At 34.8% G+C, this 18,445-nt stretch overlaps 2 protein-coding genes across 2 annotated transcripts in view; one reads left to right on the plus strand and one right to left on the minus strand.

The window, feature by feature from the left end:
• LOC129229864 (uncharacterized) overlaps nucleotides 1-5,808 on the minus strand; it is a 116,665-nt gene extending 110,857 nt beyond the window's left edge. Inside the window, exon 1 of the mRNA XM_054864243.1 lies at nucleotides 5,709-5,808. Within this exon, the coding sequence (XP_054720218.1) occupies nucleotides 5,709-5,712 (4 nt within the window). The 5' untranslated portion in view covers nucleotides 5,713-5,808. The remainder of the gene's footprint in view (nucleotides 1-5,708) is intronic.
• The window catches only part of LOC129229839 (AP-4 complex subunit beta-1-like), a 151,105-nt gene extending 133,644 nt beyond the window's left edge, over nucleotides 1-17,461 (plus strand). Inside the window, exon 5 of the mRNA XM_054864232.1 lies at nucleotides 17,286-17,461. Within this exon, the coding sequence (XP_054720207.1) occupies nucleotides 17,286-17,340 (55 nt within the window). The 3' untranslated portion in view covers nucleotides 17,341-17,461. The remainder of the gene's footprint in view (nucleotides 1-17,285) is intronic.
• The last annotated feature ends 984 nt before the right edge of the window (nucleotides 17,462-18,445 follow it).

Genomic DNA, 18,445 nt, shown 5'->3' on the forward strand with positions numbered 1-18,445 from the left:
CGTGAATTTCACTGCATCAATTATCTACTATATATGAGCTGCTGTCAAGTTTTTGTTAAGGAATGTAGTGACAAATCGTAACTGTGCAGGTATTGTGAAGTTTTTCGTTCACTGATATCACTTGTAAAACACTGGATTATTGCTGATCGCGAAGAAAATTACAAATTATACGTTCAAACTGTTGAGTTACTGTTTCCGGTCTTTCGTGAATTTCACTGCATCAATTATCTACTATATATGCAACATGGTACATAGAGAGGATAAGGGCGCTAGAAAATGAGTCTCCCTACATGTAGGAAAAATTCATTCAAGGTAAATTTGTTGTTAAAAAAAAAAAAAGAATTATATGCAATGCGTTTCCTGGTCTTACTAATTCTCATTTAATGGATCACTGTAAGAGTGTCCCGCATCATTATCTTTATATGCAATCGTAGCCAGCATTTTGATAAAAATGTCAAAAGACTTGTTTATTTTATGTATCAACACATAAATTCCTATGAGATTTCTAAAACAGTGCAACTTGACAGCTTTCTTACTAAACAACCTGTGAATGGTAGTGTCAAGATTCGCCTTCTCAGTATCATGAATCATTGATCAGAACAGTACCGCCAGTTTCGATAGGAGACATTTGTTTCAACAATTATCTGATTTACTTTCAAAAGTCAACTTCCATACTTTGATGCACACAGTTCTTCACAAAATATCACTTCTAAGCTAATGGGGAAGAATCAACTTTAACAAGTGTACAGAGACATGGAAATAGCGAAAGAAAGGGGAGAATGCATTAAAAATATTTTAGCTCATGACTTGTTTCCAACGGTACACATTATGTGATGGTGATTCTCCTACCAGGCTAGATATTATCGTTGCACAGTTGCGGAAATATCTGTTCCCAAAACATTTTCTATTTAGCAAAGTATTCCCGATGAAAACTGCCCTCGTTATCTATTTTATGTCACAAGTCCGCTAGATAAAGGAAATTTTTGGAGAAGTTTTGGAATTTTTCAGCAATGTTTTGCACGGATCCATTTCTGTATGCTCTTTTCATAAACTTCAAGTTTTGTTCGATAGTTATTTGCAGCATTCTGTGAAATGATCTGAAAGGAAAGAGAATCAACTCAGGGCACAATAAACCTTGCTGTAATGGACAGAAAAACACTGTCACCTATTCAGGTAGAAAAATTCTGGTCTTCAGTATCAAATAAGGAAAGTTTACAGTAACTAGCATGCAAGGAAATAGAGGAAATGTCCAAAAATGCTACATTTTCAGCGATTTTCAGCGATGGCTAGCGGTTTAACAGTTAATGAAGAAGCAACCTGCAATACTTTTCATAGGAGATTTGAGACAGATCTTTGAAGTACTTAATTAGAATAACTTATTAGAAGAAGCGGATCTACAAATTGTTTTACGCATAGACAGGGTTGATAGAAAAGGTTCAAAAAGAGTGGTTGCGGCATCAAATGATACAGACGTCGTAGTGCATTAACATGCAATGCAAAGACAGATCGTAACCTTTTCTAAATGTAACTAATCTTGTATTTTTCGTTTATTTTGTTGTTAAAGAAACATGTATGTGATAAAAACGAGTTTAAAATGAGCATTCCGAATTATTTATTTATTTTTGTACATTTTTTAGTAACTAGAATATTCAACAAAAAATGTCAGATATATCTCCACGTCAAATTGTGGAAACAGCCAGGGCGGCTTTTATGACATAAATAATACATTACCTGACTTCCTAGACTCCAAAAACTGCAATTCAAAACTAAAAACAAATGTGTAGGTACGCAAGTTGTGAAAAACGTAATGAGCAAGTGAACCAAAATGGCCGCTTTCTTTGCTGGCCTGTAAAATTATTTCGCGCAGGATTCAACATGTCTACCCAAGATATTCTCACATTAGAACATCTACAGAGCAAGATTCTGAAGAGACATTCTCTGGACCTAAAAATTTTTACGGGACTACATTGTGGGGCCAGGACTAGAATGCCCGTATTCTTTATTCATTTATAGAAACAGCTAAAGTCTTTATACAAATCTCGTAGGTATCTTAATTTAGAAACATTATTTTTTACTTTTTTTTTTTGCAGCCGCTACGGGAAACCATAAATTTCAGTCACGAATACTTGGAGTGAAGAGAAGTCGAGCAATATCGCACGGTGGAGCAAGTTTACACGTTCAAGGTGCAGAGGTTATGTACGATGGGAGAATAAATCAGAATGTATTTTATTTCCATCTTTTTAAAGTGCTATTCTACCGTGTGAACCTTTATTCGGAGTTCGTTTTGAATATTCATCTCTGGCTGCCGCATTTAGCTCATTGTTGTGCGAATTTCAACGCGGTTTTGGTGAAGTTAATGATATGCAATTCCAAAATAATATCAAAGCTCTTGCTATTTGAATTTTTTTGAAGTTAAAAAAGAGTTTTCTTGAAGCGGAGGAAATTAGTAGAGGAATGTTTCACGTTTTTGTGTGAACCTTTTCTGTCACAGATATTTTCCTACGTTTTTGTTCCTACAATATTCCTACAATAACTTTATGCTGTTGTGTAATTGGCAGTTTACAAAACGTTCTTTCGAAGTATAGTAACCATTTTGTAAAATTTCTGATATTAATAATTACCGAACACTCATTTCAAAATAAGCCTAAGCTATGTTTTTATTGCGCCTACATACACACATACGCACATGCAAAAAAAAAGGAGGAGGAAGGAAGAAAAAGGAAGAAAGGTGAAAAAAATAATAGGGGGAAAAGAACAAACGGAAAAGATTCAAATGCTGTAATTCTGTACTCTTAACGTTACGTTTATTTATGACATTCTCTCAAATATAGATTTTTGAATGCCGTTTAATCAGTTGATTTATTATGTACTATGACTTTATTATCTGCATCATTGGTTTTAAAAAAAAAGGCATTTGCAACCTTGGAACAAGATTATTGAATTGTCTGTATCCTTTACTACTAAGTAAAATGTTAACCTATTTAAACTTATCACTACTTTTTTTGTGATGTAAAGAGTAGAAAAAATGTAGAAACAGTTTATGAATAAAGCATTTTTATTTGTAGAGTTGAAATTAGATAATTTTCCTATTCAAATTTCAATACAATAAGTTATTTTCCGAGTTATCTTCAGATTCTTAGATGTGGCATATTTTGCAAATCAAAGCTTTTTATTATTAAAGGAGTTACACTAGGAGTCTACGTACCAAATTTCAACTTTCTAGGACATACCGTTCTTGAGTTATGCGACATACATACGTACATACAGACGTCACGAGAAAACTCGTTGTAATTAACTCGGGAATAGTCAAAATGGATATTTCGCGTGTCTATACGTTCTTAGGCACTTATCCACGTGTGGTCGAGTCTAAAAATAAAACTCATCATTCATTCGGGGGTGAGTAAAAGGGAAATTTATTTCTTTTTTTGAGTGAAATTTTTTTCGCTAATACAATACTTCCTTTTTGGTAAAAGGAAGCAAAAATGGTCTCGATTAAAGGTGAAAATCGGAAGGCAGTAAAAACCATACTATGAATTTTTGTTTAGATATAAATCAAAATTTTTGAGCTGAAATATGATTAAAATAAATAAGCATCGTGAACATAACGCAGTCAAATCAATACAGCAAAGAGCTGCTTCACAGCTACGATGGAATTTTTAACCTGAATACAAGACGTTAAGATTGCTGAGAATGAATTTGAAAATTGTGAACAATACAGCATATCTATATCAAAAACTGTTGGATCAGAGTCTATTAGTAATATACCCCTTGGATATAAAGTAGCAATACTTTACATTCAGACATTTCTTCCTTTCGTATTGTGCAGCAGTTGCTCTTTAAAGAGTTTTCACTGAAGAAGAAACCTCCCAAGTCACAGCCTTGGAATTGCTGTTTGCAGTAAATAATTGTGGATTTATGCTTTACGGATATTGTAGGTATATTTTATTTAAGGAATTTAGTTTTGTCAAAATTAACTTTACAAAATGCATGAGGAAATAACAGAGGATCATGTGCCGTTGTCAAAACTTGCAGTTCATTTTCTTAAAGAAAGAACATTTATGATTTGCCATAGTAAGTTTATTTTAAATACAAGAAATATACTTTTACAACGAACAAGATGTATTCAGAGAATTTGTCCCGCTTTAAAATTTATTCCGGGATCATTACTATCAAAAAGACTTATAACTTGACATAAAGTTTTAGATCGCTCATAAAAGACCAGAGAAGCATAAGCATGATAGAATTTCCCGAGAGTCGAGTGTCGTTTATACAAAGCGTGTAGGAGGGACTTCAAACTACCGAATCAGTCGTGATCGTGGCTGAGGAATTGATTTATCTTCCGTTTTGTTTTACGACAGGAAAAAATATTGTAGCTACAAGAACTTTATATCAGTTCGTGTCTCTAATAGACGATATTTATCGTCCCTTCGGAAGAACAACAAAGGATATTTTTACAAACTATCAAAGTGTACTTAAGGATAAATAGCCGGTGGGCGCAACAAGACGTAGCACAAACATAGGAAAGTATACCCTGTTCTTAAATAAATATTCTTCGGAAACTTCACACCACCTACTCATAACAAATACGACGAAAAAATCCTCCAAGACAAAAGATATTTTTTAAGGTGTGTCCTGCTGTTATCAGACTGCCTCTGAAACCCACCTGTTTCACTAGAAGTGGTGTTCTCAATGTCCGAGGCATGGATGGTTCGATCTGTCTGCCTGTCAATTCAGGCCCCCCTGGTTCTGTGGGTTTTTATCAAAATATTTGCTCGCCTACTAACTGACCTTCAATGTAGTTCGTGTGGTAATCGCCGCCATTTATTATATCGATACGGCCGTAAGGGTGGTCTTTGGTAGAACAAGTGCGCGTGATAGAAACTCATGCACTCTTTTCTTCACAAAGTCGTGAGCAATTTCGAATAAAAAGACAAAATTCAGATTTAAAGAATGTCATGACAGTGTTGATGACTGTTTTTCTTTTTAAGGAATTTAGAGCAAGTAGTCTTTCGGAATATTTGAATTTCGTATCTGTAATCGTGATTAATATGTTATTTTCAGTTTCCAGTGACACTAATATTTCTTAGACGATATCTGTCATACGAATTGCTCAAATTATTAAAAGTAATTGTAACGTAACCAGGTCTGCGGTGTCGGAGGGAAAATGACCGATTCCTGAAATTTTAGAACCTTCAACTCCCTACTCATTTACCCCAAAATCAGTTCGATTTCGACTCCGCAAGCACTGGCAGAGTTGCGGACTTAGACGAAAAATAAGCGACTCCGACTCTTGGAACTTTAAACCTTCCACTTTCAACTTCGACTCCTTTACCTCAAAATCAGTACGACTCCACAGCCTTGGATGTGACGTACTTAGGTGTTACTTTATTTGTACCTATTATAAATTGAAATATTTTCGCTTATATTGGTATCCAACAATATTTATCGAGGAAGAAATGGCGATAGGGTGTTCTTTAGCTTGAAATATACAAATATTTGAAATAATGAGGTAAAAAATGCAGATACAAATCACTTTTTTGTACGTATAATGCCAACATAAAAGTAAACTTATTACATTTTGCTATGAAGTAGTAGAATTTCACGGAAAATGCAGCACAATTGCTAGTTTCAAACCGACAAAGACAGTAAGAAAATATAAAAAGTATTTGTAGCAAAAAAAAAAAAAAAATACGTGCGTAGTTACTTACGCATAATTTGATGAACACGCCACCTTTTTATTCATTGGCGGTACTCATTCCTCCATTAAAATTAGTTTCCTTCAGTAGCCTTAGTTTTTTGACTGTTCTGTGACGTAATAAACAATAGGTAAATCCTTTCCGCTGGCGTCCTATCTAATGCAATAGACTATTAGTATAACTGACACATTTTGTTAATGTCGCAGTGAATGTGAAATTAGCTTAAAAATCGATTCATTTGGTCATTGCTTTCTTGTATGAAGTACAGAAAATAATATAAGCGTAAAAATTTTTTTACTCAAATTTTGACCTAAATTCGATTTTACTCACCCCTAAACTATTGCAGCCTAAGTTTCGTGACGTCCGCACGTGCATGTATACTACGGACAGCTGAAATATCCATTTTGACTGTGCCGGAGACATATAAACAACTTTTACTTTGCTAAAGACCATGTAAAAATTTGAAGACTGCTGAATGGCGAAGACATAAAAATGTCAGCCATCTCCTTATAACCAGGGGCGTGCACAGGGGGGGGGGGGAGAAGGCACCCCTGTTTTCCCGGACCTAGAGCTTTAGAAGGCCCGAGTTTTTTTTAAATAATTGGTGAAATATATGTAGGGACGTAAGGGTAAACAATATGGAAGGGAGCTGTAAAAGTCATTTGTGACGGTTCCCAAAATTTCTGTGCACGCAACTGATTAAACGAATGAAATTTGCGGTTCCTTAGAGTTCAATGCAACGGGATTAAACTGTATATCTATCCAAATTCAGTATCTTCGATGCTTACAATAGTTTAGTAGCATTTGTAAGCACTTTAAAGTGAAAGATGCTTTTGATCTCGTTTCATTAATGATCAAACTATGAAAATCGAAATGCATTGCTATGTTCTTCAATTTTTCATAGGTTTCATTTGAAAATGTTATTGACGTAGCGAAAAATAACATTCCAAAGTAATTTTAATTGCTCACAAAATAACGGTTCTGGATATCAGAAAATAAAGAGAGATTATAAGAGAACCTGCACGCAACGAAAACTAAAGCGGGAGCCAAACAAAGAATCCTTTCCTCAGAGTAGTTCCAGGGCCGCAAAAAAAAAAAAGGTCAACCACTGCCACTGAAGACGATGCGGTTGCATCTGATCTTGAGTTCTTATCAGGTGGCTGTAGCTGTCACGCAATGGCCAGGGTTCTCTGTGGTCGGGTCTCAAGAATCTCTCCGTACGTGCAGCTTCATCCTCCATTATATACAGTAGCCATGAATCTTCCAGCGTCGACTTTTCAATTTGGGATCTGTTAATTACGGCGCAGGGAAGATTACTGAAGGGGTGACCTTCTGTCATGGAGGTTGGGCTTGAGTTCCAAGTGCTGATAGCAGATTTGATCATGCAAATTCCAGAAGGCTAGTTGGCCGGTGTTATGACGGCATAAGGTTAGTATAGAGCTTTAAGGTCTCCCCCAAAACTGACGACGCCCATGAAAAGTATACAGGATGGTCAAAAATTCTTTCATTGATTACAATAGTTTAGTGTACAAAACTAAGGTGATTAGGCTCAAAGGCGTAACCAAGTGAGGGAGGATAGATGGACATATCCCCCTCCCCCTGAGGTTCAAAATTATGTGTATAAACAATCATACAAGGGTCTAAAATTTAGCTTTTCGGTCTTTAATTTCGAAAAATTTCATACACACCCCCCCTCCTCCCATGAAAAATTTCTCGCTACGCCACTGATAGGCTTATGATTTTTGAAGTACTGTAAAAAGATTAAAAATTTTTTAACAAATTAATTACTTTAGGGAATAATCAATATGAGCACCTAAGAAATCCCGAAGAATTTCAAGGGGGCATTTTCGCTACGTATTGCTTAAGATTTGGAATATCACCCACACTATATTACTCATCATATCTTCTATTGAGAGATGCAAGAGACAACGTGTGACATCGTGTGATGATTCTGTTCTGTGATTGTGGTTCTGATTCGGGCCGAGTTCACAGATGCTACGTCTAGTGAGATTACCTCTTGTCTAGCAATATGTGATAAAAAATTGAATGTCGCATTGATATTATTTGAACTACTTGAAATGTTCACATTGGAATTCACAGATGTTATAAAGTGTCATTAAAGATTCTATAAATGAAGAAAAAATCTATTGGAAGATCCATTTGTTCATGTTTTTGTTCAATGAATCCATATTATCAGTGGGAGACTTTATGACCAAATTCTATTTTTGTGCCCTTCTACATTCATTATTACTACAAATAAATTTATGATCAACTTACAGTTAAATAGCAAAACCATTACCTTTGTGCAGAAACAAAAATGAGAAATTCAACGTAATTAAGGCGGACACACATACACGCACGCACGCCCATACATATATTTCAGAAATAAGTTTTGTAATTGCAAAACAATCTTTGCCAATGCATATACTGTAAGACAGGGGTGCCCAACTTTTTCTACCCGAGGGCTATACCTCTTATGAAAATGATTCTCGCACAGGCTAAAACACATATAAAATTTCAAAATTGGAAATTTTACAAAACAACATGGGGAAAATATGGAGAAGGAAAGAAAATTAAAAACCAATGAGATTGTGTTATTGACAATTACTATGCTTCTTTTTTAAAATTTTATCTTGTTTTTTAAAAACCAAAACCTGAGTATTTGGCTCCAAATTTGTAACATTGTCACTAATCGTGCTTTTCGATTAGTAACATTAAACAAACGGGCCACACGGATCAGCTTCGCAGGCCGAATGTGGTCCTTGGACCGTAGGTTGGGTACCACTGGTGTAAGAAGTATGATTGCAGAAATTAGTTGAGTTTCTTACATTTCACAACTTTGTGCATTGATGAAGAGTTCCAATCATTTTGTTTTTGATATTTAAAATTTTTGTGTTTTTCTTTTTAATCAGTAAAATTTTGAAAAAAAAAAGATAAATTTTCGTAGGAATCTGTTTTTTATTCAGTAGTTACAAAGGCATACAACGTTGTTTGATATAGTCTAAGACAACAATAATTACTTAACTGAAACTCCGTTGCACCGCAAAGATGCCATTATGGCAGGAAAACAATATTTACAAGAATTCTATGTCGAATTTTACGCCGTCAAAAAGCTGTTTTTGAGACTCCAATCAAACTTGATGCTTATTTATGAGTTTATTATATGTAGTTAAGCGTAGTTTATAATATCAAGAAGTACTTTGAATTTTATAGGGCTCTATTCTCAACGCAGTTAGCTTTTTTTTTTCTCTTTACTTTTACTCGATCCCGAGATCACATTTGCTGTTTAATCAGTAATGCGTCAATGCTTTAATAAAAGTTTATTTCCTATAACTTATTTTTTATGACTAGCAGTGAGTCACACTTTTTTAAGTTTTAATTATCATTATTTGTAATAAATCAAATATGCATCTAATTTTGCTCGGGTAAAGTATTAAAAAACTAAATAAATAAATAAATAAAACCTAAAATAATATAAACAATAAAACGCCACTGATGTATAAAACTTATTGATTCCCCCCCCCCCCTCTCACTCACATATCAATTTTTCCGTGCGTTTTTAAAATTTGATCTCGACAAGAGAGATGGGAAAAATTAAGTTTTAATTCAAGAAACATTATTTTACAACTATTTAATAAAAATAATATTAAACAAATGAACAAGTGGACATTGTAGAAATATGCTTGACCTCATGCAATCCCACGCGTGAAACCAACCAAAGTCGTCCCTCGCCAGCAAAAGTAGAAGCTGCTTTGGCTGATTTCATGGGCTTAAGTAGTTCTCGAGCCGCGCAAGGGACTTGAGCAATTGCTAATTAGGTCTTGCATTAGGGGAAATAAGGGCCCGGAGATATATTCTAATTTCTTAATTCAGCCCAAAGCCCGAATCGTGATCAATTCATAAACCAACAATATTAATACCGCTCGAGTTCAAGAAGGTCATGACACTTCTTTAAATACCTCGGGAACTGCAGTAAAAAAAAAGTCGCGGTATCCTTGCGAACAACAATGAAACGCGAAAAATAAAAGAAAAGTGAACAAGATTCTTCGCGCAAAGGGGTGGAGTGGGGGTCTAATGTTGGCCCATTGCAGGGCCATCATTTACTACCGTACGTCTTTCTCGGGGTCCATGTTTTACCCATTAGCTGGGCTCCGACCTTGCTAACCCCACCTGTGCTACTGAGAATCGGCTTCTGATACTAACTCCACCCACCCCTGTTTTTTTGTTTTTCTTGCGATCAGAGACAAAGGGACTTTCCACAAAGTGAGATAGCTTGGGATGACCGAATATTTCCAAAGCAATGCGCAAGGTTACCAATAACATTAATGATGTACATGGCACTAGACAGCGACAGCAAACTATATTGTAGAGTTGCAGCAATGTATATTTCCAGGTAGTGGAGTCGGAGTCGAACTGCTTCTGAGGTAAAGGAGTTAGAGTTGGGACTCAAAGTCTTGTAAATAAAGAGCCGGAGTCTGTAACATTCTCTCCTTATCCGCAGTTCTGCCTGGGATACAGAGTTAGAGGAATCGGACTGATTTTGGGATAAAAGAGTGGAAGTCGGAGCCGATGTCGGTCTTTTACCTCCGACTCCGCATCCCAAGTATATTTGATTTTTACTGTTCAAATGATTAGTTTAAATAAATAAAATAACGATAAATTCTGGGTGACTAAAAAATACTTTCGCGACTGGTTTTAAAAAACAAGAACCTTTCAGAAACTATATTACACTGAATTTTCCTATAAACTCTGGAATGATTTGTCTGTCGCCTAACATTTTGTCCTGGCTTCAAAGACCTTAAAATTCTTGTCGGTCTCTGAAAATAAATAAATAAAATAAATACATTTTTTGGCCCTCTAATGCAGCTGTGATTTGTGATTTCTTCCTAAGAGTCAAATAATACACAGGAATCTATGTATTATTAGGTACCACACATATAAACTAACATAAGCAACTATGCTATAATGGTAGTTAAAAAAAAAGTATCAATCACAACAAATCAACCAATGGTAAATTGAATCGAAAATAAGAAAAAGTAGTATTGTATCATTTCCAAAAACAAAAAGATATTTTTTTTTTGAGTTCTACTCCACATGCTGGTTTCGAATTCTATTCCACATATTGGTTACGTTTTGAGTTCAACACGACAATTTAATGACCTAAAAATAATAATTTACCTTAATTCTTTGCATAATTAATGAAAAAAAAAAACAAAAACAAATATTTTAATCTACAAGATTAAAATTTTCAATCTTTACGAAAAATATGCACTAAATATTTATGCGAACATACAAATCAAGATGTATTTTAAAATGCAAAAAATCAGGGCTGCGGAGTCGGATGAAAAATGGCCGACTCCGACTCCTGGATTTTGAAACGTCCGACTCCTGACTCCGACTTCGGCTTTTTTATTTATTCATTTATTTATTTTTTCAAATTCTCCCCATTTCATGGGAAGGGGGAAACCCCTAAATAGATATTGAAATATGAATTCTTTTCTCTGAAATTTTCGCGTTGTATTTTATTGTAAATCTATCACATGCATACAAGTTAGAAATTCAATTTTAAAATCAAATTATCCAATCGTTGCGATTTTAAAAGCGAGATTATTTAAAAATCCCATTTTTTTAAATGAAAAGGATTAATTTGCTCCCCTTTAACGTTAAACAATTAGATGCTGATCTAATCCAGTGCTTTCAATTTTTTAAAGCTGTAACTTGAGAGAAAGAAAAATCTTTTTTGTTAAATCAAAAAACTTTTCTTGAGAAGGGGTAATTTACCCCATCCCCTTCCGGGTGACACCCATCTGGTGATGGATTACACCTCAACTTAGTTTCAGAGTTTATAAATATATAAGTGATTTAATTCTAAAAAAAATCCCGACTAATAAATCTTAAATTTCATCTCAAAAATTTCAGCGAAAATATTGCACTATTTTGCTGGTAGAGGTCGGGTACATATACCTCTAGAGCAAATTTTACACAAAATACGGCGGTATACAGCTTTATACGAATAACTTTTACTACGTATACCTACATTTCTCGGCGCAGTTTTTAATTTTAGTCTTATTGGCAGATTTAGAATTAATCTCAAAATATGAAGATTTTAACATTAGCTGCAATTATTGAGTGTTGTAACCAATTAATCATGTACTGATTTTATTTTGTACTTTTTAGTGAGAATCAAGCTTATAGATTTGGTCTTTAGATTAAATAAAAAACATCTATACTTTATCGAATCTTTTGGATTGTAGCTTTCGTGCCAACACTTATTGGAATTTACCAAACTCCCTCAGAAGTTTCCCGACTTGTTCAAGCGATACATACATTCCTTTTACTATTTTACAACCAGGGTCGGCTCTAGAAATTCCGCCGCCGTAGGCGATATTGACAAGTGCCGCCCACCCCCATTGAATAATACTAATAATTATATAAAATAATAATGTATCAATAAAATAAAAATAATATTAAAGTTCTTAAAATTTAAGTGACTTTTGGTTTTGCATATGCAGGCACTGGTACACGCACTTTAAATTACAGTAGTGCATCTTATGGCACTGAAGTACATATTCATATTTTTTAAAGACTTTTAAATCACGCAATTTGCCGCCTCCAAAATTAAACTGAATTTCTAGTTAAAGTCTAAACTTCGTTTTGCATATCCAAGCTCTGATTGTGTTATCCAAGCTAACACAATCTATTTTTTTTTCCTTTTTTTAAGCATTGAAACAGTGAATCTTGTAGTGCTGAAACAGAAGTTCATGTCTAAAAAAATGTTTCAACTTCGAAATTTGCTGCCCCTAAAATCTGCCGCCCTAGGCGGCCGCCTAGGTCGCCTACCCCGGGAGCCGGGTCTGTTTACAACTGAGATCGAAGTAAAAATATATTATTTTTTTATTATAAGTGATTATTTGGAAAATGTTAGGAAACAAAACTGTTTGCTAACAGTTACTAGCTAGTTAAATAAAGTTAAAAAAACAAGCAAACTTGCGGATGGCATTAGTAGCTGTTGCACAAAGTTCGATAAACATTATTCTTTATCGAACTCATTGTGGCCAGCTGGTTGCCAAAATGAGTTATTTTCTTATTAGTAGGCCGTTATACATGTAATCAAACTAATTGGTGGTTAGTTTTTTAAAAAATGCAAGGAGAATCAGTGAAAAATTAAAGAAAAAAAAAAGAAACCCGGAGTCGGAGTCGGCACGTTTTCAAACGACTCCGACTCTTCGACTGCGACTCCACAGCCGTGCAAAAAAGTTGTCAGCATCTACACAATATTACTTTAGTTTTTGGGGAACGTTGACCATATTCTAAAGGGTAGTGATATAATAGACATTTTTTGGGACAGTTGCCCTAGTTTTTAGTATGAATTTTCAGGGAGCGGTGTCTTTGTTCCAAAGACGATTTTTAGGAACTGATTCTGATGGGAATTTTCATCGTTACGTACGAGCTAATTTCCTTTTCCTGAAGTATCAAGCGAAACTATTATTAGTTGTAACAAAGCAAACTACATTTGAACACATATACCAAAAAACATATAAGGTAATTCGTTCATGTCCAAAAAATAAGCGTGTATTCTTGTCATTGTCAAGGTCATGAAAGGAAGCAATTCATACACAGATGTACAACATAAAAATAGTAGACGAATTATAATGATTGTCGAATGCGAACATTTGAGTATTGCCTAACATTCTAACAAGAATCTTTGGAAACTCGATCTTTGTTTTACTACTATTCGGAATATGTTTTCATAAACAATTATGATGTAATTTGCGAGTTTTTTCATCATTCGTGCGTCACGAAATCAATTTTTCTGATCTCTTTAAATAGATTGACGAGAAAACGTGGTTAACTGATGGTGCTTTCAGCGGATAGAGAGTCAATGTTATATCAACAACGCCAGTAGCTACGAAGGGGATCATAATATTTATTCTAGTTTCATGCTTATTGGAAGAGCACACGCGAGTAATAATTTTTGCAGATATTTTTGCGTTAATTTAAGAAAAGGATTCTTCCCTTCTCCCTTTTTTTCCCCTAGAATTAAAGCTGCATTGAATTTGAAATTGGAGAATGCCAACTTTCACTGAAGAATCACCGGAAATATTCGGTACTTCGCCGATGTCGTCGGTATGGGAATGTCGACATTCACCAAACTTTGGTTTTTCATAGTATATATTGAATTTCTATTATACCAAACTGATGTCCCCCTAGTACCAAGCAATTGACAAACTAAGAAGTTTTGGTAAAGGAAATTGTTAATCAAAATGGCTGCATGTGATGTGCTCAACAGTGAAACTGATCTTGAGACAATATGCGAGAGCGCGCTAACCCACACTGCGCCACCGAGGCATGGACTACATGTAATATTGTTTAGAAAAAGCTGCAATCTTCTTCGTATACCGAAATGACAAAGGTTGATAAGGTTTAGTAGTTTTAAAAATTTTGCAAACGAAAAATCTACATTAATAAAACAAAGAATATACGTGTATGTATATATGTATGTATGTTTCCTGTACAAATCCGCAGTTTGCGTCGAATCTCACCCAAATTTGGCAGGGAGATACTCGGGTAATCGAGAAGGAACGTAGGGAGGCTTTCGAACGCCGAAAAAGAACCGAACCGTTTGAACTTTAATTTAAGGACCCAAAAATGGCATTAAATGGCCCTTTCTACCCAAAATAATTATCCGATTTTGTTGATTCAAGTCCCATTCGAAAGTAAGCGAAAAATACCCCTATTATTGATTTACTTCCTTCGAATTAATTTAAAAAAAAAAAGACTGTAAAATCATTGGGAAAAGAGTTAAGCATTTTTAAGCCAAATGGAACAATAAAATCAAATCAGAAATTTATCGTTTGCCAACGAGCTCAATTAAATTAGTGTGAATAAACACATTGAGAAGAAAGATCTGTTGCCATTTTTTTTCTCGACTGTAACTTCATTGAAATCGCTAAAGATTCCAAAAATAGGACATTCTGACGTTTGTCTCATCTCCACTTGTTTAGACTGAGCCATTGCAACTCACAACAATGAAGTATCTTACCAACTAACAAAATTTTGCGTTACTCACTAACTCAACTCGACAAAGAAATTGACACCTGATCTGAGCTTGACCCCACTCACACAAATCACTGCTGACCAGCCGCGCCCCATTTACACATTCGCTGCTGCAATGACTCAAGCTCCAAGATGCCAGTGCATTCGGCAAAAAGTGCGTTTTTTGCGAAACTTACATAGCTCTTGCGGCACCTGAAGACATAATCCGAACAACAACAAAAAAAGTTATTTTGCAACCTGTTGAGCATTAAAATTGCTTTCCGACAGCATTTGAAGCACACATATAAATTTGAAATTTAAAAAAAAAATTTAAATGTAGGAAAAATTGCAATTTTGCAAAACTTTATGCTCTTTGCGGCACCTCAAGACGTGCTTCAATTTTTTTCATATTTTTTTTACATCTTGTTTGCATGAAAAGGCAACTTTTCCGCACTACGGCAAATTGAAAATCAAAAACTTTTTTTTTCGTTCCACCCTATTGTACAGTCAGAAGAAGATAATCAAGGATTTCAGTTGTATTAATGGAGAGTTGCGTTAAATTTATTCGGGACTTTTTGATTGATCGTTAACAAAATTTAAGAATCATTAATTTGACGAGAAATTTTACAGTATTTTATTTTCTATCATTTAAGCCTATTTGTTGAACATGCGTCACTAGGCATAACTTTTATTTTAGAGATACACCTCGCAAAGCCGGGCAACGCAGCTAGTGATTTAAATAAAGTAGGAAAAAAACAATATGATAGCAAAAATCTAAAAGGCTGCAGTAATTTTTTCAATAAGCTCATTATACTATGAAGACTAATTACAATACTATAAATACTACTGATTAATTTTCCGTTGATAATGAAATTTTTTTCAGCCCTGAAAAAATTGGCCATTTTTTGACAGTCGGATTTTCTGCAGAACTTGAATTATTCACTAATACAATGTTTTACATTTGTATTTGTAAATCTTTTTGTCATAATTCATTAATCAATATGGATTATATTTATTGAAATATAATCCGTATTACTCATGATAAATCAGTTTAACTTTTAAAAATTGTCATTATTGAATACTGTTTTAAGAATTAGAAATTATTATTTACAGAATTCTTGGAAGAGCACTAGAGCCAGTGTTTGGTGTGGTCGAAACAGCATAAAGCAACGTTTTCCAACCTTCGGGTCTATTTTCGATGGGTGGAAAACTCTTATTATCCATTTAGTTTTATCATACGGTAATTGCTTAATAATTAATTATGATGTCTACGAAAAATAATTCGTGAAAAAGGGAAAATTAAGGCCTTCTTCATAGGAAGCAAATTAGTTGAATTAACTTTCGAACGGATGGTTATTAGGAAATGTCAGCAGGTGGAAAAGGGAAAGAATTACCCGGTATCCTTCACTCAATAGTCAGTTCGTCAGGCACGTGTGCCGCTACCATTCTCAACCACATGAGTTAAATCAACTAAATGGGCATTGCCAAGCGTTCGCTTTACACACGTATAAGCTAGTTGAGTCTACTCGGTTCAATTTTAACATCGTTGTGGAGTAATGCTCGAATAAATTCGGCATGGACCAGTGGTGTGAGACATGAAATTATTTTGTTTATACTCCCTTTTCTTTCGAGATGATCAGTTGATGCAACTTAACTGCCTTGTGTGAACACAACGAAAAATACAAGTCAATTAATTGACTGGCAACTTTTCTGAAAACTTGATTCAACTAATCGCCTCATGTGTAGGTCTAATAAATAAAAAGAGTAACGAAACATAACAAAATTACGACCTTGTTTTTAAATTGCAGAAAATTTATCTTATCGCATAAAATCAAAACAATTTTTTTAAAAAAGTGACTTCTAAATTTTGGAAGTAAATGTTTGATAACATATAATGTTTCTCTCTCTCAGAAGTTAATTTTTGATCTTTGTTATAAAAATTTTCCATATGTGATTTTTAATATTTTTTTAAAAGTTTTTTTTAGTTTAAATAATTTCAGAAAAAGATATTCATTGCGTCAGAGATTAAGGGATTTTGTTTAATTTTTAAAATTTTTGGAGCTTGCTACAGTTATGGTTCTCCTCCAACCTGCATCGTCCAAGCAAGCAAAGATTTAATGTCAAAAAGCACTTTTATCCGACCCCCGTGTCCCAAACATCAAGCGAAGCGCCTGCCCCCAAACACCAGAATGCGACTCCCCCATCAGCAGCCCCCGCGATGAGGGGAGGAAGAGAGGGGTTCGTCGCCGTGAAGCAACAGGTAGGTAGGGACCACGTGATAACAGTCGGTAGATTCTACTAGAGGTAGAAAAATCTCCATCAATCAAGCGCTACAGCGAAATTGGCCCAACTCTGTGATTACCGCTAAACATTGGCACAACGCTGATAAGAGTGTAATGGCCCTACCCCCGGGGCACCCCTTCTTGTCGGTAACCCCGCTCTATTCTCTCCCACCCTCGTTCGGTTTTGTTCTTGGCTGTGTTCTTTTTCAATGATGATGCGTAGTCATTAACTCTCCAATGGTCTCCACACTTTATTTTTATTCTTTCGTAGGTTTTGGCAGATTTTGGCCATTCATCGCACTGCTTGGCATCTCCTTCATGCTTGACTTGATCGGAGAGAGCTGCTGATGATCGTGATCTTTGAACTCCTTGGCCAAGATGTCTCGTTCTCTCGCAAAGCGGAGTAGCGCGAGTTCGAGACTGATTTAGAAACCTTTTCATTACCAAGTTAATAGGAACACAAGACGTCTTCTCGTTTCTAAAATGTTTCCCTGAATAAATTATAAGCAAAAAGTTTTTTAGATTCTTTTTCTTCTGTATTCTTCTTATATATTTTCTGCTATCGGTGCACATGGTCCCCAAACTTAAATTTTTAGGTGGGCGGAAATTCCCAATTTACCAAACGGAACTCCAAATTTCGTCAAATGGAGATAATTTTACTAAATGGAATTTCAACTTTTGCCGAATGAAACTCCAAATTTCGCTGAATGATGAGAATTTTGACAAAGGGAACTCTAAATTTCACCGAATGAAGGTAATTTTGCCGAATCGTCAGACCGAATAAGGAAATTTTTGAAAGTTCATAGTGACCTCACATCGGGGCGCCGCTGTGCACTGCACACAGTTTTATAGTGACCTAAACTATTCTAGACTTAATCTAAACTTTTTAATCCTTTCAAATGGCATGGCATGATTTTAAAAGCGCAGACTCATTTCTCTTAAGATTTTAACTCGTTTGTCTTCAAAATCAGTTTTAAACTTCGTAACATTTTGTAAAATGATGATTTTCCCCTTCACATACACACAAAAATTCAAATGAGGAAAAATTCAGAAAACTTTAAAATTTTACAAGAATATAGAGCTATGTTTCTACTATTTGCTTGAAGAAACTCGAAATTGGTTTTTGATTTCCAAACGTAAAATAAAATTCAGAAAGATAGCTTTTTTTGTTTTATGGGTCAATCCATCCAGGTTCGACGGATGGGTGCGCTCGACCATTTTTAATTATTTTTTGAGATTCATATTCCTAAAAGTTGCATATGAAAGATGTTTAAAACCACTTTTATTTTTTCTCTCAACTGGACCTTTGATTTTTTTAGGTCATCAAAAGTGATTTTCGTAGTCAAAAATGGGACTTTTAGACCTTTGCGTTTTGGCCGAAATCTATTTGAATTACATTTATGACAGTTAATTTAACGCTTTGATGTTAAA

This window comes from Uloborus diversus, chromosome 1 (genome assembly GCF_026930045.1).
Source record: "Uloborus diversus isolate 005 chromosome 1, Udiv.v.3.1, whole genome shotgun sequence".
Taxonomy (NCBI): domain Eukaryota; kingdom Metazoa; phylum Arthropoda; class Arachnida; order Araneae; family Uloboridae; genus Uloborus; species Uloborus diversus.